Genomic DNA, 27,916 nt, shown 5'->3' on the forward strand with positions numbered 1-27,916 from the left:
CAACTATAAATACGGAAAGAGGCATAGGCTAGTCTGCCCGGGGGGATTTTAGCACACAGATAAATCGTCTCCATTCTGAGTCATCTAAAATCTCTGTTCTTCGTGCCATTATAGACTTGACAACATGCGAAGATCGTGGAAAGTGTGTATACTCCGTCGTTCAGTCAATAAAAACGCGCATGAACCGTGTGCCCAGAGGGGGATGGAACGCTATACGAGATGCATTTTTGGCTAAATTCGGGCAGAATAAATCTATTGCTAACCTACTCAGTCTGTCAAAAGAAAAGCAGACTACGGAAAATAATGGCAATTCCTTAAACTTCCTTAGAGAATGTGAAAACGAGTTTTTTTATCAAAAAGGCTCTTTACAATTATTACATTGGATTGATAGACATAGAACCTGATGAGTTTGAAGTAATTGACAGAGAAATTCGTCTACAACTTAATTCATATCACATACATTTGAGACATCCAAATTGTCAGAGGCTATATCTCCCTCGTGATACCTTAGAAGAAGATTGGAATCAATATCGATGAAGAGCGAAAGAATGTTACTGGAAGTCTATAATGACATAAAAAGAAAGTCGGTAGGCTGTCTGAAAAAGGCTGATATTCTGCGGACTGAAAATTTAATGAAAACCCATTTGGTCACCATCGCAGACTACTTAAAGCATAAATACACCAAATATAACAATGAAATCAACATAAAAAATTTAAAGAAAATTCAACTCAAATACCTTCTTGATATAATCGAAACGAAAAGTTTACATTCATCACTTTGCAAATGCAACAAAAACATTCATTCCGATATTAAAGAATCTTCTTTGTGGTTGCAGAAAGGCAATATAAGCCCAAGGAGTGAGGGTCTATATTGCTTACTGCAAGATAGAAATCTGTTCTGGTCAGAACGAGATGTAAATTGTCCCCACTGCAAATTGGCTAAGAAGTTAGTCGACCGAAATCGCCACACGAAGCAACAGAATGCTGAATTATGAGTACACGAAGAGACACAATGAAGTAGTAAGATGTTTGCACGTCCACTTATGTCGCCTTTTTGGATTAAAATCAACAAAAATGATAAAATCACACTCTGTCCAGTCTATCACATCAAACGATGTGTAGAAATCAGAGTGGACACTACGATAAAAACAGAACTAAAGATACAATTCAATAAACAAGATACAATTGTCTATGACAAAAAAGAAAACATGATAACAATCATTGAAGTAGGAATTACATCGCAAGACAACTTGCAAAAGGTGGAAGTGAAAAAACTCCACAAATACGACCTACTTGCGAATGAGATCGTACTGCTACATAGTGCCAAAGTACAAATTGTACCAATTGTCTTGACGTGGAATGCAATTACAACTAAATTTTACCCGAAATATTGCCAAAAACTGAAGTTACCGGATAAAATTAAAACATACATACAGTCTGTTGTTCTCAGAGCAACCTACCAAAGTATGAACATAGAATAAAAATTTGGGCTTATCAATAGCGTCGGAAAAGACACCACCGATATATTGTGTTTCGATACTATCGATACCTGCACTCCCAGAGCCAATATGTCCCAGAGCGGAAACAAGAGACAGAGATTGGAATGAGCAAATTAGTAACACTATACCTAAACTATCAAATAACTAAACTTAATAACTATCAAATAAATTGATTAAATTTTAAGAACAAAATTGTTCATTAAGTTATTTTTCGTATTTTTTATTTTTGATCAATAAATTTTTTGATAACTCAGTGAAATTGATTGACATAGCATTTTTTAAGACGTTATAAATTCCACATAACTTAAATTCTCCGTCCAATTGACTCAGATGATTAAATTCTATGTTGGGTTCCCAAAAAGAAATCCTGAAATTCTCTGTGATACCTACAAAAAAGATGATAAAATAGACCAAATATTTGGGATTTCACTTGAATCAATAATTCAAAATGGAATCCTTCCTTCAAAATTATATGTATCACCAATTACTTATCCGAAGGGTATAATGCTTGATCTACACAGACGTGGTCCATTTAAAGAAGGAATCTTTCGGAAATCGGTCTCTCTGGTTGAACAAAACATTCTTGCTCAACAATTTTCAAAGTCAAATATAATCAATTTTGAAAAATACGACATCTTAGTTGTAGGTTCAGTCCTTAAAGTTAATTTTACTAATTATAAATAAGCAATATTTACGTTCTCTTCCTCGCTGTGTTCTGCTGACTAGTTTTTACAATAAATGGAAAAACGCTGTGCTTTTTAGCGAATCAGAAGACAAAATAAAAATATTTAAAAAGTATTTACTGGCCATGTATACTCCACAGAATTATTGAACAACTGCCTCCATCACATTACGTCATGCTCAAACATATAATTTGCCTCTTGCACAGAATTGACGAATATTCTCACATCAACAAAATGGACTCATTGAATCTCTCAATTTGTATTTCTGCTTCCCTTTGGATTCCAAGAAAACACGCATCCAAAAAACTGTTGTTGACATCATGCAAAATTGTATATTTATTTGTTATGTGATTATAGATGGTGGAGTGCGTTGAATATATAATCAAAAACGCAGAATTACTTTTCGACGAAAGCATTCACACACTCTTCAAGTCAACCGATATGAAAATACAAAGTATTATAGACATTTATTAAATAAGATTTCGACCATTTTAATTTGAAAAAGTTCAATTCTTTCCAAAATATAAAAACAACAATTATAAACAGTGTAAAAAAGTCAAAAAGTCAAGAGCAGCTAAATCATACAGGGAGTTGTTCAATCGAGTTTTCCCTAGGTTTTTTTGGTTTCATGAAGTACGTCAGTCAATCAGTGGATATGTTTTATAAAAATGACTGCAAATGTGTTCGCTGTTCAAATAAAGATTTCAACTCTGACTTTTACAGTCAGAGTCTTGGAGAGTCATCGAATAAAATAAATTCCGGAGTTTCTTCGGATTCGAAAAGCAATCAAAACTCTGATATGATTACTTCCTCGTCCAATTCTTCCTCCAACATTGAATCATTTGATAACTCACAATCTTCTGTGAGCAAATAAACAAACTGATTTTTTCAGATTTTTGAAACAATTTCACTAAATTTATCAAAGAAAATCAAAAAAATGAAATCAAGTATAGATCGAATCAGAAATAAAAAGAAAATCCCAATTATATTCCAAACTGTCACCACCAACCAAGGTTTAATTACAAAATTATTCCAAAAGCAGAAGAAGATGCCTCCGAGACACACATTAAAAGGTCAATCAGTGCTGCCTCAGAAAAAAGTCACTCAAGCGCTGAATCCGATAAGACATTGACCAACTTGTGACTTTTAATAATTAATTACAAGTTTTTTAATAAATATAATTCACCTCTGTTACAAATATCCAATTTTCTTTGGCTACCCACCAAAAAAACATTTAGTGATTAAAGCTTAAAAAATTATTAATCAAAGTTAGGCTAAAATTTCTTTTATAATAATTGTCATTTATAAATAAATATTTAAATTAAACAAGATCACGTGGTGATGTTATCGTTTAGAGAAAAGCCAAACTACACAATAACATTAGAAGACATTGAGAGTTCTCACAACTACAACTTAGTATGGTCAGACGACAACCAAATAGCAATCTGCATGCGAGACAGAATCGTCACAATGGTGCTCATAATCATAACGTTAGAACTTTCTCGACAAAATAAGCAGCAAAAACTACGACGTGAGTCCTAAAAGAAGCATCATTCACATTCCATCAGACGAGTTCTCTTCCCAATCGATGTTTACCAGTGTCCTATTCTCTCCGTTTATGGCTAAATGTCGACACAGGTTTGTCGGAAATTTGTAGTTTAGGCCACATGTCTCTGCTCTCACATCTGAAGGGCATATTTTGCTTTATTGGTGGAATGCGGGCTGGGAATTGGTTTTTGTGTATTTGACAATGTTTAGGCTCAAGACTTGTTTAGTTCCTTATGGACCTTTCTAGAAGTGAATCGAGTCGGCAGGAATGTCGAATTGCTTAATTTGTTAAGAAATAATGATTTGATGTTTACAGGTTATTTATTCTTGTCAATTAAGCACTAATAATTATTACATATTTGTACCCCACCTCAACCATTATGTACATACAGTTTATTATAAATTAATATTTTAAATTATAACTTAATACTATTATTTTATAAATTATTCAGACATGAGTTGGAGATGTACAGACACCCAGTCCGAAAGCGAAACATTTGTCGCGGCCACAAGCAATGGAAGCATAGTCAAATTTACAATAACCACAAACCAGTCCCCCACCTGCCAGGTCAGTAGACTCTATCCAGGAGACCACCCCTTAAAGTACCCCACAAAACTGTCCTCCACAACCTCATCCCCCAATTTGGGAGGAGTCGTCGTATTTGGAGTCTCACTCGGGACTATTTATATACTCTCCCTTACTCAAGACGACTCTCCCAAGGCAGTCCTTAGTGTAGAATCATCCACCCTGATATCCTCCCTCCGCATTCTCGGGGGGAAGACCCTGGTGGTGGTGGCAGTAGGCATAAACACCATAAACGTACTCCACATTGAAGGGAGGTCTTTCACTCTCCTGTCCTCCAAACATATTTCGAGCTACGATTTGACTGTGCCGTTTATTGGAGGTTTGTGGTGTCCAAAAAGTAGAGGATTCGACATTTTTGAGTCGACGGTGGTTTTTGCTGGGGATTCCGGTCAGCTGCATTTTGTTGAGTTGGGTGGAGAGTGTGAGGTCCGGAAATGTTTGTCACGGAAAGTGGTGAAAGGACTGGCTATTTCTCGTTCTGGTGCTTATTTGGTGATGCTCGTTGAGTTTGTTGTTGTTTAAGTGTAGATGTCCTGACAAGTTGTGTTACAAGAAACTGTTCCAATACAGTGTTGGTGTGTTGGGTGATGGGTAGATTATTATTTTGGAGTCATTTTCGACTGATTCTGTTCTTCGGGGACTTTGTTGTGGAAAAGGTTCGTCGCTTTTGAGTTATCATGACTCGTTTGACTATATGAGGAGGCATATCAGGAGTGATGTTACTTTGGAATGTGATTTTGAGTATGATCCACGTGTTTTTAGGTGGTATCTTCAGTTATATGTGTTAGGATTCTTCTCAAACTGTACAGTTTACAAGTGAAGAACCCACATGAGACTGTATTTGTTTAAATATTTTATTATAATTAATTAATTATATTTAAAATTAAATAAATTTAAAGTAAAAATGATTATATATTAGCAGAAACGAATAGAAGATATCACGAGGAAAATTATAAAGGACTATTTAGTACGCCTGTTGTCTGTATTTGATGTAATTCGAGGTAGTATAACATGTATATGATAGAACATTCTTTTATTGCACTGAAAAAATTTATAAACGAAGGTAGTGGATTGATAGAGACATGTCCGATATGCCAAAATGGTTGGTAGTTGGGTACATTAGGTCAGTGATCGAGGACAGTGATGACTTGTTGTATGCTACGTGTGTATCTAAGCACGTCGTGTCTCGTTGTCCGCTTAGTCTACTTCCGTGTGGTCTGTTTGATTCACGACAGTGCAGTTTTTGTGAAGCAAAGTATTCGTGTTTGCAGGACATTACTCCATTAAATCGATTTGTCAATGTTTATGATTGCATTTTCTGTGATTTGCGTTTAGTTTGATTTTTATTTTGGTTTTATGGATTTTGTGCACAGGATTCTTAATTCAAAATTTTAGTTAATTTTAACATAAAAACTATTACTGAACATCGCTAAAAATTCTGAGCGTGGATGTTGGAGGAGAATGACAGTTTTCTAGGCAGATGAGTCGGCGGAATATAGCGATTCAGTTTTATTTAATCTTTTTGAGAAATTCTTACTAGAGAAAAAGTTTACTTTTAATGGTTCTTAGATAATTAGAATGAGATTGTCGTATTCCTCACCGATAGAAACTGCCCCAGAATGCTCTATACGACCTTTATTTATTAAGATAGGAGCTGCGTTTTATAGAATTTTATTATAGCGTAATAAGTTAGATATAAAAGCTCGATACCGTCGAAAATGATATAAAGCTGGGGAACCAGTTGTGGAGGCTCAGAGAACGAAGTTCCGTGATTTGGTGGAGAATGAGCGGATCCGTCTGGAGGAGAAAAGGAAGAGGGTACTTTTGTCGAAGTAACTAAAAAAACCTGCGAAATAAGATCCCAGATGATGTCTGATGATGTCCCTTCGGACATCTGATGTCCCTTCGGACATATACGTGATTTTGAAAGGATATCCACATTTTGCAGAAAATGCACTGCATCCTCCTTACTTATTGGAGCTGTCGGAATTTGATGTTGCATAAGTCCACAACAGAATTTTCCATGTGACCTATAGTGCCAGTTTATATCAATATTAGGTACATGCTCGCCATAATATTAAAAAAATTAGAAAATAATTAGTAAAAAATTTAATAATATTTTAAATTATTGATAGAGCGACTTAAATAAAATATAATATATTCCACCTCAAAAATTATTAGATTTTTTAAAAGGCCTAAAAAAACTGCGACCACTTCGACAAAAGTACCAGGAAGAGTTGTAAGAAGCATAGAATTCTTAAGAAGGCGTCCCACGACGTGCCTTCTCGGGTTCCTGTTGCAAGGCACGCCTCTCTTCATTCAATTGTGGGCTAATCTTCATATATCAATATCTCAAATAAGTCAAAGGTTAGGTTGTGAGTTTAAATTTTTTAGATGGACAGATTGGTTTGTTTAATTTCTTTCAAATGAATAAATTACATGTTCTTTACAATATTCACAAAGTACAATTCATTTGTTCCAGTTGTCCTAATTTGTTCCAGTTCCACCTTTTTCTTTACAATATTCACAAAATAAAATTTATCAGTTTTCGATTTTCCACGATGGTAACAACTGTAGAACGTCCAATTTATTCATTTTAAAGAAATTGAATAAACCCATCTATCCATCTAAAAAAATTTAAACTCACAACCTAACCTTTGACTTATTTGAGACATTAATTGATCGAGCAGCTTACAAATATGAAAATTATCACACAATTGATTCAAGGAATCCTAGAAGGCACGTTTTGAGACGCCTTTTTGAGAATTTTATGCTCCTTACGACTCTTCTCCTCCAGAAGGATCCGCTTATCTTTGACAAAATCTCGGAAATTCTCTTTCTTCGCCTCCACAAACGCGTTTAAATAAAAGTCTGAAATGTTTTCGATCGAGAATAATCTAATTTTTGTTTCCAATCGGGATAATTCCTTATGCTTCTTATTTATCTGAGCTCTTTCTTTCAAAAAAATCCCCTCTCTTTTCTCCATTTATCAACAAGGCCCGCCAAACATGTGGCATTTTTCTTTACAAGTTTGACACGTGCCAATTAGTCGGCACCACATCTAGAATAGCCATAACCATTAGAAGCCATTCCTCCTGCCATTTCGATTATGAATGCCATAGGATTGCACTCTTACAAAACTTCAGCTAAAGCAACAAATGTATGCAGGCTTCGTCAACAACCTTCAAAACTACTTTATCACTAAAAATTAGATTAGTAAATACATGATGCGGATAGACCCTGGTGACGGAAAACGGGTCTACATTATTCTCGTTCAAGATGGGACAAAATATGCTTCCTTGACCGACACTTGTTGCTTCGTCCCCCTGGCTTTCAAAATTAATTGTTGAAAATTTTATTCTTATTGACGTAAAGCTATATCTGCGAAATACCAATCAACACCACAAGCTTGCTATAGCTTCAACAAGCGCAAAAGAAATGAAAATAATCTGTTAAAAATCCACGAAAAAAACCATTGTGGGCATTTTGAATGCACTTTGAATTTATTGTAATGAAACGTAATTTGTCAAGTCGTAAATGAATGTAATATATTCAAGTAATAGAAATTCTGTTGATTAAAGTAAATCAACTAACTATGACTCAAGGTGTATTAAGAGCCGCAGGGTCAGCTCTTTGACGCCGCGATGCGTATAGAATGGCAGTTTGCTGACAAAGCGCATGACACTCGTCGACAGTAAAGATATGTCTAATATAATCTCCTCCACAAACTGCCGAGTAAGGAGTGGAGTGACCCTCGGACTGTCCACGTGCGGCTTAATGTACCCATCCTCGCTCAAGTCCAAGACGTGGAAAACGTGACCATTGGTGAGGTAAGTTTAGTTATTTAAAATGTAGGACAGTGAGAATTATAAGTTTCGTTTGGAAAATTATGAAGATTCATTTTAAAAATACTATAAACGATACAGTTGAAAACAGAATTACGAGAATTATTATGCAATTCACGCGAAATCAAAAGCTTAGTTAATATTTCACTTTTGTCATGCGACTCAGGATACGCTCTGTTAGTCGTTTTCATCCTCTGCTGTTTCGTGCAAGATCTCTCAGGTCGTCCAGATCATCTATCGAATTCAGTTTTCTTCCAATTGTTTTAAGTTACAGCGTAGCCGGCAATGTTGTTCTTTGTTGACCCCGATATTTTGTATTGTTTGATAAGTAAAAGTAAGATTGATGGCCTGATTAGCCGGAGTCATTTGCAATGTTCTTAAGATATGTCCAAATAGCTGCCACTTCATGGCCATCGCTTTATTTGCGATTTGAGATGTATGAGTAATTCTGTACAGTTCTTCGTTGCTCATCTTTTTCGGCCATCGAACTCCTAATAGTTGTCTTAATTCTTGTCTGTGGAACGAGTTGAGCTATTCCAGTTTTTTAGCGGATAGATCCGTACTTGCGCCTCATCCAGATTGTCCACATTTTTTTGAAAGAAGGAACAGCCAACACTTTCCTTCGAATAAAGTCCTCTGAATCCCTAAGGAGAGATTCAACTTTCTTGCACATTCTCCACTTCTCCTCGTTTTTCGTCGCGAGACTGGATATACAGTCTTCCCTCTATTGCTCGCCATTTTTAGGACCAAGCCAAAATTGGCGACTAAGAGAATTTGGCGAGTAAGAGAAATAATCAATATCCTATTTTCTATCAACAAAAAATTTCTATAATTTTTAACTATCTAAACATTTAAATAAATAGCCGAAACATTTATTTAAAAAACCAAAATTTTAAGTAAAGTAATCATTTATAGCAGCGGTTCTCAACCGTGGTCCCCAGAAAATTTTTAGTGGTCCCCAGGAATTTTCGAAAAATAAAAATATATTAAAGTTAAAACTAATTGTACAATTAAGTATAAATCAAAAACATTGAAATTAATCTGATTTGATTAGCGTGGTTTATCATTCTAGTTATGGTTAACAAGAATCGTCGTCTTTGGTCGGATTCTTACGTACAATTTGGATTCACTAAATTCATTGCCCCAAATAATGAAATAAAGGCAAAATGCATGATTTGCCATAAAATTTTGGGAAACAATTCACTGAAACCTTCTCACTTAGGCGCCACAAAGAGTCTGTACACCCAGAAAATTCCTGTTGAAGACCCATTCCAAACTGGATCGTTCAACCTTTCTTGACCTCATTTAAAGAATATCAGGAACTCAATTTTCAGCAGAGCTTGATTGAACTTCAATGTAATCAGTCTGCTCAGATTATTTTCAAATGTACTTCATTATTAGATTTTTGGTATTCTCATTAATAATTACTTTTTATTGTTAGGTGTCAGATGGCGAAAGAATTCCCCATTTTGAGTAAAACTGCATTGGAATCAATACTTGCATTCCCCACTACTTATCACTGTGAAATGGCGATGTCGTGTCTGACTTTTCTAAAAACAAAATATGAAATAGACTACGGGTACAAGATGATATGCGAGTAGCTTTGTCGAACATAGAGCCTGATATAAGTAAAATTATTCTGAGCAAACAAGATCAGAAATCTCACTAAATTACTATTAAATTTTCTGTTATTTTCATAATGTTCATGTTATTTTTATAATAAATATTCGAACATGTCTAAACCTGGCCCTGGCGAGGCCAAAAATTGTGCGCTAATACCAAAAAATGTTTATTTTATTTAAGGTGGTCCCCACAAAATTTTATAGTGCAAAAGTGGTCCCCAGTCTAAAAAAGGTTGAGAACCGCTGATTTATAGTTTTTTTGTATGATCTTTTCTCTATATTTTTTTGCATTTTTAATAAACTTTCTAGCATATTCACATCAAAATTATCGTCATGTGAAAAATATTTTTTGAGGTCCGAAATACATTTTATCGCATCTCGATGTGTAATACAGTTTTTTCTTTCACAATCTTCAGTAATTGAACTGTCTAAATTGCATTTTCATCGTTATTTTCATAGTTATTGTTTTGAACAAATTCATGAAGTTCGTCATTTTCAGAGTACGTAAAGTCTATAAACTCCTCCTCTTTTATGGGATCTGTGATCATTAATTTTTCTATATTTTGTTCGAAATTTTTTATTTTATGGTCCCCATAATAGGTTCTTCAATTCTGTTTTCCCATTTGGCGTGCTGAAAACATTTTGATATTGTATCCACTGACACATCTTTCCAGGCTAGATAAGAAAATAAGACTGCATCTTTCAGGGTTAATTTTTTATAGCATTCAATAGTTGCGTCACCGTAGTTTATTTGTTCAATTATATGTTTAAATTTAAATTTGTTGAAATGAGATTTGAATGATCTAATGATTCCTTGATCCATCGGTTGAAGCACAGTAGTCGTGTTTTTTGGTAAATATAAAACTTCTATCATACTTAATTCGATTGTTATTCTATGCGAAGGACAATGGTCTACAACCAAAAGTATCTTTTTTTGTTTTTGTTTGAGAGTCTTGTTCCAATTATACAACCATTCGTTAAATATTTCCATGTTCATCCAAGCCTTTGAAGAATTCCGGTATTGTAAATATTCATCAACGTTCAAGTTTTTAAAACACCTTGGTTTCTTAAACTGCCAGATCATCAAAGGGGTTCTTTTATCGGATCCAGTCATATTTGCGCAAAGCATTAATGAAAATCTGAAAATTGGCTAAAAATGTTAAACCTATCTTTAAGTAATTTTTGTCCTGATCGGCGTTTCCTGCAGACACTTTTTGATGGAATGGTCTTGTAAAATACGCCGGTTTCGTCGGCATTATAAACATTTTCTGAACCATATTCATTTATTTTAGAAGGGATAATTTTTTAAAGTCTTCGATTTGGTCTTTGAAGTCTTCGATCCCAATTCACCATGAAAAATTCTTAGTTTTACATTGTGCCTTTTTTTGAACTTTTCAAGCCATCCTTTACTGGCTTTAAATTCGAAGAGACCGTTTAACGCAGCAATTTCAGTTGCTTTCGACAAAATTATCTCATCATTGAGGCAAACTCCAATAGATTCCATGTAATCTATCCAGGCAATGATTTCAGAATCAATTGCTGAATATCTAAGTTTCGAAAAACGAGAACTTCTCCCATAAATTGGATTAATTCCAAGAATCTTCTGTTTGTTCAATTTAAGATCGTTAATTGCACGTCTCGAAATTGATTTTTTGAAACGCGACGAAAAAATTTCTGAAACACGCCTTAGACTTAGAGAAGAATTATCAATAAGATAATTTATAATTTCTCTTTTTTGATCATAAGATAATCTTGAGCACTTCCTCATGTTACAAAAAAAACACGCGGTATAAATATTTGAAAAAATTATTTTTTTAATAATAAATTTTAATTTTTTAATACTAAAACGTGGCGAGTAAGAGAATTTGGCGAGCAATGGAATTTCCTTAGTAAAAATGGCATTTTTTCCAAAAAAGTGGCGAGTTATAGAAATGGCGAGCAATAGAATTGGCGAGCAATAGAGGGTAAACTGTAATTGTTTTCTCTCTTTTATCCGGGTTTACAATTAAAGACCATTTATTCAGAAAATGAAGAATCACTTTTACTAAGTTTTCGAATGAATTCTGGCCTCGGCAGACGAAATCGAATTCGTCGGCGTAAATTACTACTATCACATTAGTAAAACATTTATTTTTCCAAAGAGGTCTTGAAAGCTGTTTCCAGATAGATTATGATCGGGGATAGTAAGTCGCCCTGAGGTGCGCCAGTTTCGGTTTTAAATTTCATCGAGGTATAATTTCCAACACGCACTGATAACGATGTGTTGGCAAAGAAGAATCTGATCATACGTAATGCATCCTCATTTAGGATGTTTTCAAATACAAGTAATAGCTTTTTGCGGTTGATAGTGTATTATAGAACACGAGATAGAGCAATTTCAAGTATTAAGAGTTCTTCGTGTTTCTGACGCATCCCACATAGCCATCTGTGCCTCCGTACTACTTCTGCTGTTGACTTTCCAGGTTTGAATCCACTTTGACTTGTGCTTATGAACTTATTTACTGGGCCTGAAATACAATTCGTTACAACAAGAGAAAGTATTTTTCTTAGTGTGTTTATTAGCGTATCCGGGCGTAGAATGTTTAAATTTCCCTTTTCTTTACCAGGTTTCTGAAGTGGAATTAAAGTGGCATTCCCCGCATCAAAGGGATGTGACATTTGAATGTCCTGTTCAGAACTGTGCAGATCAACGCAACTACTCTTTCCGGCGCGTATTTCAATAATTTTGCACTCAAGTTGTCTGGTTTCGAAGCTCTGCCATTTTTCAGCTTTGAAAAAGTTGAAATGACTTCATAGCGCTGATGTTTTTGTTGAGTCCTCTGGGAGTACTTTCGAATGGCTTTAGGTTGTCATTGAGAATTAGTCGTCCTTTGTAAAAGGCTGAAATTTTGTTTGCTAATTCTTGGTCATCTATTATGGCTTTTCCTGCATCATCAAAAATTACAATTCTTTCCGGTCTGGTATTGCGGGATAATTTTTTAACTACAGCGAACATTTTTGCACCATATTTGTATCGTTCAATGTCTTTTGCCAAGTTATCCAGTGTAGGCTCAGACTGTTCTTTTACTTTTTTCTTTATTTTGTATTTAATTTTGTTGCGTTCTGTTTTAAGAAAATCAGTATGGCCGGTCAAGTTTGGCGATTCAATTAGGAGACGAAGTTTCTTTTGTTCTTTTGTTAATTTGTTTATTTCTTGGTCAAAAGTCCCCTCGAATGTCCTTGGACGATTTCCCAGTATCGTCTCAGCAGCCTTCTTTACTCTTTCAAAACATACTTCCATAGTCGTCCGGAAGACACATTCGAGTCAATATTGTCCAACAGTTTGAGTATTTTCTTGCCCTACTTTACACATAAGCTTTTCACTGCCAAGTTCCTGCCCTGTGTACGAGCTGCAAGTTCTTCAGAAATTTCAAAGCGTAGTTTTAAAATGAGGCGTGCAACCAGTAGTCGATGATCACTCGAGGTAATCATGAGCCTTCTGTGTTTGTCTGCATAGTATGTCATCAATTTGGTTGAATATATGAACAAGATTTCCATAGAGATCTCTTTTCTGGCCAGTCCACATCTTAATATATCGAGCTGCATGCCACCGTGTTACAGAGGAATAGTCCGAATGACTCACAAAAATGTATGAGTGCCTCCTCGGACAGATTTATGATCCTACGAATGTAGCTGCCCAGGCAATTTGATTCTTCAAGCTTTTTTCCACTTTGGGATTCTAATCACTAGCTATAAAAAAGTGATGAGTATGCCAATGATAAAGACGAGTAGAATTCGTTGACGGATATCTTCATTGTGATCAGTGCATATACATTTATAATCGATAGAACTGTATTGGGATTGTTTTCAAGGCGTTGTTTAAGAATGGCAATTCTGTCCTTGATATTCAATGCTTTTTGAGTTACGACAGCTGCGTCGATTCGTACTGCCAAACCATCCCATAATGTCGGCAGTTTGACGGCAATGAGAGCAGCCGGTACCCGTTCATCGTTTTATAAAGGCCATTAGAGACTTTGGTCTTCTGCAGGCAGCATACAAAAATTTCATAACGTTTTAAATCCGTACATAAATGGGGATGACGATCCAATAGAAAACAGAGAAGATTGAGCGCATGAATTACGAGAATGTGTCTAAAAATATCAATAAATTAAAGAATTCTACATTTACTAAAAACAATAATCTACTCGACTGATCAGACTACAATGAATTCGTGCAAATATTACTTCGCACAGTTGACTATTTAGAAATTATTTTGTATTCTCAAATTATATTTTTCATTCTATATGCACGCCGTTGTCCAAAATTAAGTAGTTAAGACAATATTAACGATATTGAGTAGTTTAAACTAGATTTTGTCTTGGAGGAAACTTAAGCATGACTATTATTTATGTAATGAATAATCCTTATTTTATGTTTCTTGACTTTCTTTAAAATATGAAGCATTTTCTAAAATCTTTAAAGGCAATTAAACAAGAGATTTGTAAAAAAACTAATCAACTAATAAGTCCTAAGTCCAGAGTTTTCGAAGTGAACATAAGATGACACTTCAAGGACCTCCAACCCTTCTTTCTCCTTTTCTTTGGCAGTCCAGCACCTCTCGCTGATTAAATGTCAGGGTAGGACTGGATCGGAAAGCAGAAAACGAGATACTCTCCAAAATCCTCTAAAGAACAGTTGACTCTATATAAGGCTGTAAAATCTTTTGACGCCAAACTCTCTTAAGTACCCCTTGTGGTATTTGGCAAAAACTAGTAATTGTCTATTAAAATATTATTAAATTTGAAATTTAACCAAAAGCCCTGATTTAAAAATCTAATTGTGAGATGAACATAGAAAAAGAACTACAGAAAATATCTAATCAAAAAAATCAAAAAAGCCACATTCAATTTCTTACATTACACAGAACGTTAATTTTGTCTCAGAATTATCAAAAAAAGCTCATTATTTTAGCAATATCACGTGTTTACAACCCCAGAAAGGCACATTAACTTAGTTTTATATGACTGTCCATCCACAGCGTAAGGAATATGAATAGAATGATCCCTTCCCTGAGTGTACGTAAAAGCACTAGCCAGCGGAAGAGGCATTTCCAAGTTCCCCCTCTCGTCACAAAAAATCTGCTGCCGACTTTGCCACACTCTGAATATGAGGGTTATTTTCCGCGGCATTTTATCGGTGGCGTTTGTGAACTTGTCGTCTAATCGACTCTTAAATACAACACAACTCGACAAAAACGAGCAGTTCCTTCCACTGGCCATGGCCGCTGACAACACAAAGGCGTCGTCGTTTCTAAACATAAACCTCCTCCAGCAGACCTCGAATCCTCCAAAAAGAAGACATCCACCCATGGAGATTGGAAAACTGAAATTTTTTTTTCGATGAATTTTTTGCCGACAAGAAGAATTTTTTTCCCAGCAAGCAACTCATTTTGAAACATTTTTTTTAGTTGCTGCAAAATCTAAAAAAAGATTTTGAACTCGAAAACCTTATTAAGTCTGTGAATATGTCGGACAGTGCCACGGAGAGCATTAAGGACGTCTACCACGACGACAAACGGTCCCCCTTCACTAACAAACTCCATAAATCTGCCAGTCTCCTCCTTGGAAAGATTATATTCAGTCTCCAAAGGATTGATAAACTATATAAATAATTTCGATTAATACTATTTTTATAATTAAAATTATATTACTTTTGAAATCATTGAATCCCTTAAATAAATAAAATCTTTTGAAGTTATTTTTAAAATATTAAATCCTTGTTGGCATTCTGGACACTTTAAATTCACACGAGAAATGCTGGTTTTTTTACAATTCCAGGCAACTTTAGAACTATTTTTTAGCTTTTCAACCAAATTATCCACAACTCTCTCGTCAGGAATGTCAAGTAAACAATCATTCGAAAACTACTGTTGAATTATCAATTCCAAATACTTTATCAACCGCTGCCAAAAACTGAAAAAAATCATCACTTTGATTCTGACAGGACAATTCCGAAATAATCACGTGGATTACTCTGACTGTATAACATCGATAGTAAGAAATCAGCTCACACAGAAGGTTGAGGTCCATTTTACGGACAGCGAGTTTTATAAGCGGAGAAATGACTCTCCAACTTGACATGTCCTCTATCCGGTTTCCGAACACGTTTTTTGCCTCAAACACAAGTCCATGAGCAGCCAGTGCCTCGAGGAGTTGTTCTTTGTTGATATAATTATTATCCAAATTGGAATATAGTCGCAGAAGGAGGTCTCTGCCGTGATTTGGGGCGTCTTTTAGACTGGTTAGTGAGAGATGTGATAAGACAGGGTCTTTGAGTGGCTCACAGATGTGGGAATAGTAGGAAATGGCTGTCTGAGGTAGTCCGGATTGAATTAAATAGGCCATATTTTGTCGGTGGAGGGTTAAAGAGTCGTCTGATGTGGACGATGGGAGTTCGAATTGTGTCCAGAAATGAGCAGGTGGGTAGGAATCAGGAATATTTAATTCTTTGAAGAAGGCACGGACAGTATTGGGGGATTGGGAGTAAAATTTGTGGTTAGAAAAAATCAGTTCCAGTTTTTGAAGTGACTTGTAATATCTACACAACATGACAAGACTATAATGTGATAATTTATTTAAAATTTAATCAAGATTTTATTAAACAGAAATTAATAACTCATTAAGTTTTTTCAAAAGTTTAATTGATTCATAGTTGAAAGGATTTAAACTCAATGACTGCGAAATAGACACGTGTGCTGTGTGGAATTCTCCTTCCTAAAATTAACCCCACGAGATAACCTCAAAGGCAATGAGGGCAACATTATAAAACGGTTCATAGCAAAAAAGCCCGCATTCCGTGGCCGTTTTAAAATATGAACAGGCCTGTTAATTATAAATAAACTACCAAATTAATATCTTTATTCCGCACGTGGATAACTCCTAAATTATTCAGCGCTTCAACATGTTTAGGATTGATCACAGTGGCGAGCATAAAACACTGTTTTGCAAAGTTCAAGTCTCCCGAGTACTAAACAATGTTTCGAGGGGAGTACTAGGCCAATCATTCCCAGGTTGTAATACACGTCGGCCTTGCTGGAGTCCTCGGAAATGGAAAGCGCTCGTTCGAAGCAATTGTAGACCAAATCGAGTTCTTCTCCCATGAAACTGCAGAGGCCGAGATTGCAGTAAATTTCTGAGTTTTCAACTCCCATTTGAAGCAATCTTCTGAAAATATTTTAAAAACTATGCCTGAAGAGTTTTAGAGCGATTTCTGGGTGATCGTTGTAAAAATATTCGGTCGCAATGCAAGAAATTGCTTCAACGTGTGTTGAGTCAATTTTAAGCACATTTCTCAGAATTTTTCCCGATTCTGACATGTTTCCGAAATCCTGTTCAAGTCGAGCCAGTCCCGTGAGTAGGTGGACGTCCTGTGGGAAGGATTGAAGTCCTGAACTCAGAACTGACCTCGCTTTTTCTGGCTGACTGACACGCACATATAATTTTGACAAATAAAGATAAATTTCAATGTTTTTAAGCAGTTCCAAAGCCTGACAAAACGAATTTTCTGCTTCCGAAAACATTCCAAAACTGTGATTTGACTATTTTTAGTTTACACCGATAGTAGCACTTTGCAGTCTGCAGTTTCCACCACCAGTCTTGTTCTTTAGAGTGGCAATCCGCTCGGGAGGCCATGGAAAGTGCCTGAAATGCACAAGTCGAGAATTTACGTTTTTTATGTCGCTTTGAACATGAAACAAATATTCAAAAACAGCTTTCGAAAAGTCATGTTCTGCCGCCAATTTGTCGAAATCGAGTCGGCTTACGTTAAACTGGGGTCCCGAGTCAATGGAAGAAGCAGTGGCCATTCGAACTAGTTTTCCTGTTTTTGATGTGAAGGGTCTTGCCGTGGCTCCTGATTGTCTCATCCGCGATTTCACGGAGGAACGGAAATCTTTAAAACCGTTAGTTGCTGTGTCCTGTCTTTCGAATCCTGTGATTGGTCTTCCAGTTTGAGTCATTGGACTGAAGGTTAGCGGGTTTTTTTCAACCGATCGACGATGGTTGTTGTTTTTTTCCTTCCGGTTTTTGTGATCGCCGAAGAGTCCATCGCAAGGTCCGCAATCGACTCGACGTCAACTTCCAATTCGTCGACGTACATTTCCTTGGTCAAACACCTCATTTTGAGGAACCAAACTGCCTGGAATTTCTCAAAATGGGGACTTTTTCGTTGGGATTTGTGCGGAGGATTTGATCACAGATTTCAGAACATTTTGAATATTTGTCCATAGAGAAGTGATAATATGCCTCATAAAGGGGATCCATCTTTATTGCTGTGGAAACAATTTTTTAATTAATTAAAGTTGAAAAATTATATTTATTTGTTAATATTTGGGTTTTTTACTAATAATATTTAAAAGTAATAAATATATAAATGTTGTCCCCTTGTGGGTTTCGTCCCATCTTTATAAGGTACCGGTGAATTACTTAGACAGGACTCTGAAATGGATACCAGACAAGGAATATTATGACATGTATAAACAGCCCGTATTTTTCCCCGACGAACGTTTCTCAATGTGGAAAAGACTTCCACCTAACAGTGGACTTTTTATTTAAATCTTCCAGAGGCGTCGATTCCTACAAACGCAGTGGTAAAAAACCTTACAATCAACTTTGGGCCTCAACATCCGGCTGCTCACGGTGTTCTACGGTTGGTCCTGACGTTGGACGGGGAGGTAATTTAAATAAAATATTTGAATTTTCAGTCGATGTGGTGATTGTTTTTTTAATTAATTTATTTAAAAGTATGTATATATAGAATGTCGTACGGGCTGATCCACATATTGGACTTTTGCACAGAGCGACCGAAAAACTGATAGAATACAAAACATACACCCAGGTAGGCCACAAATGAGATAAAAAAGGCTCTTCCCTACTTTGATCGACTGGACTATGTCTCTATGATGAGCAACGAGCAGTGTTTCGCTCTCGCCATAGAGAAATTGCTCGGAATTGACATTCCTCGGAGAGCAAAGTTTATTCGAAGTAAATTTATCCACAAAATATGACTCCCAGCTCTCTTTTCTGAGATAACCCGAATAATGAACCATTTGATGGGGATTGGGACACATATTTTGGATATTGGAGGTCTTACCCCTTTCTTCTGGATGTTCGAAGAGCGGGAAAAGATGTTTGAGTTGTACGAACGAGTTTCCGGAGCAAGAATGCACGCAAACTACATTCGACCAGGAGGAGTCGCCCAAGTATTTAAAAAAATGTTAAAATAACCAAAAAGGATCTCCCAATTGGTTTTCTGGACGACACATTCGAGCTGTTTTCCAAATTTGTGCGTAGAGTGGACGAAGTGGACGAGTTTTTGTCGGAAAGTCGTATTTGGAAGTCGAGAACGGTGGGAGTGGGGACAGTGAGTGCTAAGGACGCCCTCCTCTACGGATTCAGTGGACCGATGCTCAGAGGATCGGGGATCAAGTGGGATTTGAGAAAGGCCCAGCCCTATGAAATATACGACGAGTTGGAATTCGACATTCCCATCGGGCAGTTTGGGGACACATACGACAGGTGCTTAGTTTTGAGTGGAGGGTTAGATATTTGGTGAGGATGGAGGAAATGAGGCAGAGTGTTCGTATAATTAATCAGTGTCTTGATAAGATGCCGTCGGGGGATATTAAAGTCGATGATTTGAAGATTGTGCCGCCCAGAAGAGGGGATATGAAGACCTCGATGGAGTCGTTGATTCACCATTTCAAGTTTTATACGGAAGGATTTTCCGTGCCTCCTGGGGAGACTTACACGGCGATTGAGCATCCAAAAGTAGTGTAGGTGGAGGACGGTAGGGGGAGTTTGGGGTTTATTTGGTGTCGGATGGGTCGTCTATTCCCTATCGATGTAAGATCAAGGCGCCGGGATTTGCTCATTTGGCTGCATTGGATCATGTGGCCAAGAATCATATGTTGGCGGATGTAGTAGCCATTATTGGTTGATGAGTGTCTACTATTCTCAGGGACGTTGGATGTCGTGTTTGGTGAAGTCGACCGCTGAAGACTAACACTAACCAGTGCAATAATATTATTTCATTTTCTTGTTTTCTTGTGGTAAATTCTGGCTAGTGAGGTCAGAGTATATTCTTGAGGGAATTTCATTTTAAGTTTAGAAATCTCATTTGCAAATAAGTCGATCGTATAAAATAATAGTATTGTTGTGACGAAATACCTAGAATCAATATTTGAATCAATGTTGAACTATTAGTATTTATTGTTAAATCGTGATTTTTTTATATGTATATAACAGTTATGCAGTTATCTTACAATTTAGGCAGAATAACCTTTCAAGAATACCAACTATTTTTAATCATATTCAAGAATGTTTTGCCGCTATAAAAACAAACGACTGTTAGTTATATCTGTCTTCCTCATAATACTATATTACCTTTCGTGGCCAAAAATGTCGAACAAAGTAATCAAAGAAGATTTTGTATTAGTTTCATGCTTCTACAATATTGGGAACTTTGAAAAGCCAGGTGGAGTCCGGAAGCCTTCCCAGTATTATGAGTGGATCAACAAATACGGGTTTGTCAAAAATCACATTGTGTTTTTCTCGGATAGCAAATCTATTCTCATCCACCTGTTAAAGGTCCGAAAAGAAAAGCAAACCACCGCTGTTTATCTTTCTCGTTGGGAGTTGATTGGATTTAAAAATATTCGGAGAATACAGGAAATATTCACTCTTCCGGGTTATAGAAAGTATCCACTCCAAACGGGGAATTTCCAGTATTCGGCAATCATGCATTCCAAACACGAACTGGTCGAAAGGGCCATTCGAATGTTTTCAAATACGTCCTCGTATTTTGCATGGGCAGATGTGGGGTTATTGCGTAATACCGACCCTCAAATGGACTATATTTTGACAACTTCCAAATACATTGACAAAACCAGCATTTTCTGGTCCCAGGTAAAAGATTTTCATGAAAGATCTATTGAAATAATCACCAAAGACGCCCACGAGTGGGTTGGTGGTGCCATGTTCGCTGGTCATGTCCAAGTCGTTCTTCAATTCTGCGAAGCGTACAAAAAATTATTTTATAAACTCCTGGACCTCAATTTAATCGCTACAGACGAACAAGCTCTCTACATTCTCTTCACACGTCAAGGACGGGCTCTAACAGACAATAATGTCAGTATACACGTGTACAAATGTGGGTATTTTGGACTTTATACTCTCTTCTCAAATGTTAAAACTACTGACAAATGTGACTTGCATAGATTCTATTTTATATAACAAATTAATTTTTATGTTCGATTGTCTGTTTTGTCAGAAATTAAATGGCGCTTCAAGTTCTATTGCCAATAAATTTAACGGATAATTCATACAAATGCGGTTTAGTTTTTAATATTTAAAAATTCTGAAATTCTGTGGTCACAAAATACCACAAGGGGAACATAGTTTTGATAAATCTCTTAACGATAAGATTATTGGTTGCTCTGGCAATTTTATTGTTTGCTTCCATTGCAAGTTTTTATTGTTTTAACAATTCCGGAAGAAATGAACGTTATATTAGTAAAAAATTGACCAAATAAACCATTGTAAGAATAATGTACTTTACAAAAGAAGATTTATTGTAACTAAGCAAAATATAAGTGCAATATATTTAAAATGTCAATGAAACAGTAATTCAAGTCATATTGTCACTGATAATTAAATATTTCAAGTCGAAAATCATATAAACGGGAATTAAAACTGTTAACTAAGTATGTTTAAAACTACTAATGATCAAAAGACGTTTCCATCAAAATGGAGATTTTTTGGAACAGCCATTGCTTCTCCCAGGCTCTCGGCGTCTTCAGAAGATCAGTTGCCCGATTATATTGTCACTAAAAGTTAAATATTTCAGGTCGAAAATTAAAAATGAAAACAACCATTTTTTTAGTTAATAATAGACTCTATATCAAATATGCGTTTACGGAAAGTAAAGTGGAAGGCAACGAATTGAAATAAAATTTTTATAAACTTTGGTAGTTTTCGCGAGGGAAATTATGAGTTTTATATAGACTTAATAATTAAAAAATATAAATTAAATAATAATTTAAATAAATTATTTAATCTTATTTTGTTGTTTTTATGGGTTTTTGCTGCAATTTAATCAATTAGACGATTTAATAACACGTTGTGGATTCTGTGGCATTATCTGGTTTCCACAATTTGTAAAAACAAAATTTTTATCTGCCAAGCAATACAAAAAAATACCAAAATCTCAAAAAAGGTTAATTCTCAAGTCTGCCCAAGAAATATCTCCAAAAAACAAGTCCATTTTTGTATAAATTTTATTTAAAATCAAAAGATGCGAGAATGTCTGAATTGTAAGCACATCACTTTGGATTTTATTTCAAAAAACAAAAAGGAAAAACTCCATGAAATAAGCGACCAGAAAGTTATTTCTGCAAAAAATATTTTTCCTATGAAAACGGGGAATTCGGCCAAAAAACTGCATCAAAACCTCAAGAAAATATTTTCTTCCGATGCGATTTCAACTTCAAGAAATAATTTATTTAAATTTTTTAAATTTTAGTTAATAAATTTTTTTAAAAACAATGTATTTCCAACCTAAAAATGAGTTTTAAAATAATTTTGTATTTTTTTAATGGATAGTACGGAACGTATTATCAGATTTTGAAACAAAAAATAATAACGAGGCAATTTATATGTGACTAGCTCGGCAGCTCGCTTCGCTCACCGCGACCTAGCTCCTGCGGAGGGCCTGTTTCATCAAACAACTATAAGTTTATGTAGATGTATAAAACTACCTGGTTTAATGTAACCCTATTCTATCGCCTGTTGATAAACGATGTTTGTCGTCCGTCCTTCCTTGGCATATATGAATAAATTTTCTCTTCTGCCTACCCTCGAGCATCCCACATACAGCTGTCCATGTGAAAAGCACTCACTCTCTAAAAATAACCCAACTACCTTTAATGACTGTCCCTGGGCCTTGTTTATTGTCATTGCAAAACTCATCCTCAAAGGAAATTGCAGCCTTTTAAATCTAAATGGTAATTCATCATAAATTATCGGAATTCGTGGAATATAAATGCGGCAGGCGAAGATGCGGCAGGCAGAGATGCGGCAGGCAAAAAAGCGACACACAAAAAGTTTTTCCTCCTTTGTTATCTATTAAAAAATTATTTTTGAATAATAAAAAATATTAGGAAAAAAAGGCATACAGAAAATAAATTCTATCTTACGAAAAACTTCTTTCTTAAGGTCGTCTTCCCTCCTTCGGTTATCTATTAAAAAATTATTTTTGAATAATAAAAAGTTTAGGAAAAGAGGCATACCGAAAATAAATTCTAGCTTTACGAAAACTTAACTAAATAGTTAATATTTTTACGCAAATTCTTCTGATTGCGCTGTCAATTGGTGGTAAATTGTGTTAATGATTGTGCTAATGTGGTTTCAACAACTATCAAAGTGTTTTTCAAAATCTGTTAATTGCACACTCTATTCAAGGTCGTGCAATCTGTAATTGCACATTCTGTCAAAGTCAAATATGATAATAGCTTTAATTTTGATTCATGGTCGATAATGATATATGCATTTAATTTTAAAGAGAAAATAATAGGATAAAAAAAAACAATAACGAATTGTTGGGAAACAATTAATAACTATCGGCAACAGATTCCTAGTTCAAATTTTTTAGTTAACAGTGAGAAAGAAAATTTGGACACAATAATTGCAGACGTAATTGCTGAAAATGAAGAAGATATACTGTACCGAGTTTGTTCTTATGAAATGCATCTAGCTTCTTTAAATCGTTTTTGAGATTCCGCAAGTTCCAGAATTATAGAGCAATATTGGCTTCACAATAGTAGCACATAATCTAATGCAAATGTTAGGCGAAACATACTTTTTCTTATCCAGATGTTGTGCATTATTTAAAGAAGATGGTGGCAAGCATTTTCGGCATCCTTAAGTAGTAGGCCAAGTTTTTTATGTCTCCAGTCCTCGTCAGTTCTTGATTTTGTTTATTCGATTTGTGTACAGTCAGTCTTTAAAGAAGATTACGGAACAATTGGCCGTAAACTGGTGACAACCGACAATCTGGACGATGTTTAATGAGGGCCAGAAACAAGAAAGCGTGGGGGAAGATTAGGGAGGACGGCTCTAAGCATTGTTCAAGAAAAACCATTTTAGGGCGACGCGAAAGAGTTTTGACTAACTATAAAATGATATCAAAGGACTGTTTCGATGGGATCTTCCCACTCCTTCACCAATTAGATGTCTGTTTAATCTGATATGTCTTTTTGATAGAGAGCAATATATTACACTGAGAAATAGCAATTTAATTCTCTTAGGAGTCTATTATATATTCTATTTTTTGTATTCTTATGTCTGTCTATAAATCTTTTGTTATGACCGGTATTTTCATGAAAGGAATTGAGACATAAGAAAAGTAGCTTTCATCAATTTTGTCACTATTGACAAAACCTGTACTTGGTATTGAAAATACTAAAATTGATTAAATCACAGTAAAGAGCGACATAATTTGTCTAGACGGGAGAGGCACGACATGAACACAACTAAATGTCACAATTATACCATTTTGTGATTAAATTAATAATAAACTATAAGTCATTAGTCAATTAACTTTAGCTTTTTAAGATTTAAAAATCAAAATATCCGATTTGTTTAAAAAATCAAGTTTTTGTTGTTTTTTGATGTATTTATTAATACTCTTTTTTCATAAACTCTGGCCAGTGCCCTTCTTCGTGATAACCGTCGTATTTCGGTATGTAGCAATAAATTCTTATAACTTGGCTCATTTCATCGCATAAATAATTAAAAATTCTAAAATTTTTAGATTGAATTTTTATATAATTGATCATTTTTATGAAATCATCCATAACTAAATTCAAAGCAAGCGGGATAGTTTTTGAAACAAATACTTCACAATGTAAAAACAATGTGTAGAAAATATTTGATCATTATGTGCTTTTAGTTAAGAAACCTGAATTTACTTATATGAAAAACGATATACAGATCCAATAAGTCTTCTAGACATAGATGGTCCCCCATCTGTGCATACACCAAAACAATTTTTAAGGGAAATATTATGTTGATTAAAATAATCAAATATCAACTTGTACATATCAATTGCAAAAGTAGTACTAACTAATTCCTTGCAAAAAAGAAAATGTTCAATATTAGTTTATGACTTTTTAGTACGAATATAAGTAAGCAACTGTGAATTCCTGCAAATTAATTAGTCAATTAGGAATGAATATAAATTGTTTTTCATTATAGATACCACTTTTTCTTCAATATCAAATGACATTGTACTAATTATTCGACAAATATTATTGTAAGAAAAGGGAATTTTTAATATTTTTTCAAATTCCTCAACAAACATTTTTCGGACTATAATTGTTTTGTAATAAATAATTTTCAAGTTAAAAATTAAAAAAATGACGACGTCACTTTTCAAATCCGATGGGAGCTTCCAGTCCGGAAAACAAACCCGAAACTAAAAGAGTCAACAACAAATTCTCAAAAAACTAAAAAATACAAAAACTACATAATTTGGATAATTTGGCGATTTAAAAATAAATCTTGCTTTGAAATTTTTTATGGATTCTGTTATCCGCCATTTTCTGATAATCGTTACATTTTTAGGAATCACATTATTGACGAATATGGGAGACTTTACTGTATTCTTTTCAAGGTAAATCAAGAACAATTAAATTTCTATCTATGAAATCAAATCTCAACTCAGCACATGTAAAATTGATCATACGAAAAAATACCTTCGTTATTAGTGTATTAATCGATGACTTTAAAACACATTTTAAAGAAACTTTATTGATTATGAAAATATTTTCGCCACTTATGGAAACAGATGCTCAACCGCTCCATATGTATATCATCCGAAAATACTTAAATACAGTCAGATGTACAACTAACTGCAGATAAAATACTAGATTGTTGGAATCAAATTCCACAATAGATAAATCTAAACTTGGTGTCTAATGCTCAAGAAATGCATCAATTTTCGAATCAGCGTATGATATAAAACTCTTTTCAGCAAACTTACGCTAATAAAAAATCAACTATCAGCTTTATTCAACTTTTACGTACAGCGTTTAGTAAACGTTTCGACAAAATAATAGACCCCAAAAAGAATCAAGTCTTACATTGCTTTTTCTTTTCTTATTAATCGTATTACTTATCTCTAATAACATGAAAATTTTGTGTGCAGTCTCAAAAGAAACTCTTAATTACTGAATTGGCCTTTGAGCCAAAAAATTGAGAATTCCTGGTATAAAGTACAGGCTTTTTAAAAAGATTCAACAAAAAATCGTTATGAGCTCTCAGCAAATGATTTTACTCTCCAAATATTCATCAATAATAAACAGGTGAATTCGATTATATTTATTTGAAATGGAAAAGAAATCATCAAAAAAAACTAGCTACTATGAACTGGCTCGCAGGATTGAAAGACAATTCCCGCGTAAAACAGCCAAATTATTTTCATATTTAACTTAACTTTCTTTCCTAAAGGTTTTGAGGTTAATCAATTCCATAATTTTGCCTAAATGATTAAAAAGCTTATTTTGTAGTATAATTAGTCAGTTTAAAGCAGCAATAAATCTCAGGAACAAAAATTTCACTCCCAATAGGGACATGTTCGTCATCCAACAGTTTTACTTCTAGATTACCTACCAATATCCAACAAATTTTGCTATCCAAGATTTATCTTTCAAATACAGTCCGACGCCCAAAATGGGGCAGACCCCAGGGGTGGGGCACCCTCGGATTTTGGGGCACCCCCGCAATTTGGGGCACTTTATTCCAAAAGTACATTTTGGCAGAAAAAAAATAAAAATCGATAAAAAATTATGGAATTTTTGGGGCACCATAAAATCATTTATAAGGAATTAAAAATAAAATAAAATTATAATAAATTAATTATTTTTTGTTTTATTTTCAATTTATATTTTTATTGTTGTGGTTATGGATTACGAAACTAAATTGAAGATTGCTAAAGAAATTTTGAAGAAAAATTTATCTGAGAGGCAACTAATGAAAAAGTACAACACAAGTAAAGGAACAATATCAAGAATAAAACGAACTATTGTACCTTTCTTGCAACACGGCAATACTATTTCTGAGGAATATGACACATTTAAAGCCGATAAAGATAAATTTGATGATCAAGTCTTTGAAATATTTCAAAGACTACGCGTAGATAAAATTCCGATTTCAGGCCCTATTTTGAAAAAAATTGCCTTAGTACAGCTTCAAAAATTGGATTTACTTCTTTTAAAGCTTCCAATGGGTGGCTTGATAGATTTAAATTGCGGCATGAACTTCAATTCAAGTCAATATGTGGTGAAAAAGCTTCATGTGATTTATCTTATGTGAAAAATTATTTTGAAAAATATGACCAGAAGTATTAAAATATGGACCTGAGAATATATTTAATTGTGATGAAACTGCGCTTTTTATAAAAAGAACTCCTCAAAAATCATTTGTTGAACAAGGCGAACCGTGTTTTGGTTATAAACAAGGGAAAGAAAGACTCACTGTTCTTCTATGCTGCAGTTTAATCGGGGAAAAACTTAATCCATTGATTATTGGAAAATATAAAAAACCTCGGTGTCTAAAAAATTTTGATGTTCAAGATTTTGGGTTATTGTATTCATCTTCTCAAAATGCATGGATGACTGGAAAGACTTTTATGAGTTGGCTTACACTTATAAATGAATCGTTTTGCAAAAACAACAGAAAAATATTATTAATACTTGACAATGCGGGATGCCATAAAACTGCCGAATGTTCGAACATCGAATTTTTATTTTTGCCGAAAAATACAACGCCCTATTTACAACCTTTGGATATGGGAATAATCAAGATTTTTAAAGATTATTATTCCTCTTTCTTAATGGAATTTTTATGTTTTCAAGATTTCGAAAACGATTTTACACATTCTATTGGTAAATTAAATTTGCGTCAGGTTATGATGCTAATTTCAAAAGGATGGGAGAAAATAGATGCTAAAAGTATTGTTAATTGTTGGAAGAAAATCGACAGGAACCGTGATTCTTATGCAACAAAAAAAACTGTCTAACAGATGAACATTTAGATCA

At 34.7% G+C, this 27,916-nt stretch overlaps 4 protein-coding genes and 1 pseudogene across 4 annotated transcripts; 3 read left to right on the plus strand and 2 right to left on the minus strand.

The window, feature by feature from the left end:
- The first annotated feature begins 1,025 nt into the window (after positions 1–1,025).
- LOC115232293 lies at positions 1,026–1,481 on the plus strand. Its single transcript, XM_029802119.1, has one exon. The coding sequence runs from the start codon at positions 1,026–1,028 to the stop codon at positions 1,479–1,481; it is 456 nt and encodes a 151-aa protein (XP_029657979.1).
- An 8,879-nt stretch (positions 1,482–10,360) lies between these two features.
- On the minus strand, positions 10,361–10,897 carry LOC115232294 (tigger transposable element-derived protein 6-like). The gene has a single exon (XM_029802120.1). It carries the CDS (start codon positions 10,895–10,897, stop codon positions 10,361–10,363), a length of 537 nt encoding a protein of 178 aa, XP_029657980.1.
- A 174-nt stretch (positions 10,898–11,071) lies between these two features.
- LOC115232295 (major centromere autoantigen B-like) lies at positions 11,072–11,551 on the minus strand. The gene has a single exon (XM_029802121.1). It carries the CDS (start codon positions 11,549–11,551, stop codon positions 11,072–11,074), a length of 480 nt encoding a protein of 159 aa, XP_029657981.1.
- A 6,055-nt stretch (positions 11,552–17,606) lies between these two features.
- Positions 17,607–19,817, plus strand: LOC115232296 (annotated as a pseudogene).
- Positions 19,818–20,219: 402 nt separating this feature from the next.
- Positions 20,220–21,053, plus strand: LOC115232297. The gene has a single exon (XM_029802122.1). It carries the CDS (start codon positions 20,220–20,222, stop codon positions 21,051–21,053), a length of 834 nt encoding a protein of 277 aa, XP_029657982.1.
- The last annotated feature ends 6,863 nt before the right edge of the window (positions 21,054–27,916 follow it).

Source organism: Octopus sinensis, unplaced genomic scaffold (genome assembly GCF_006345805.1).
Source record: "Octopus sinensis unplaced genomic scaffold, ASM634580v1 Contig20285, whole genome shotgun sequence".
Lineage (NCBI taxonomy): Eukaryota > Metazoa > Mollusca > Cephalopoda > Octopoda > Octopodidae > Octopus > Octopus sinensis.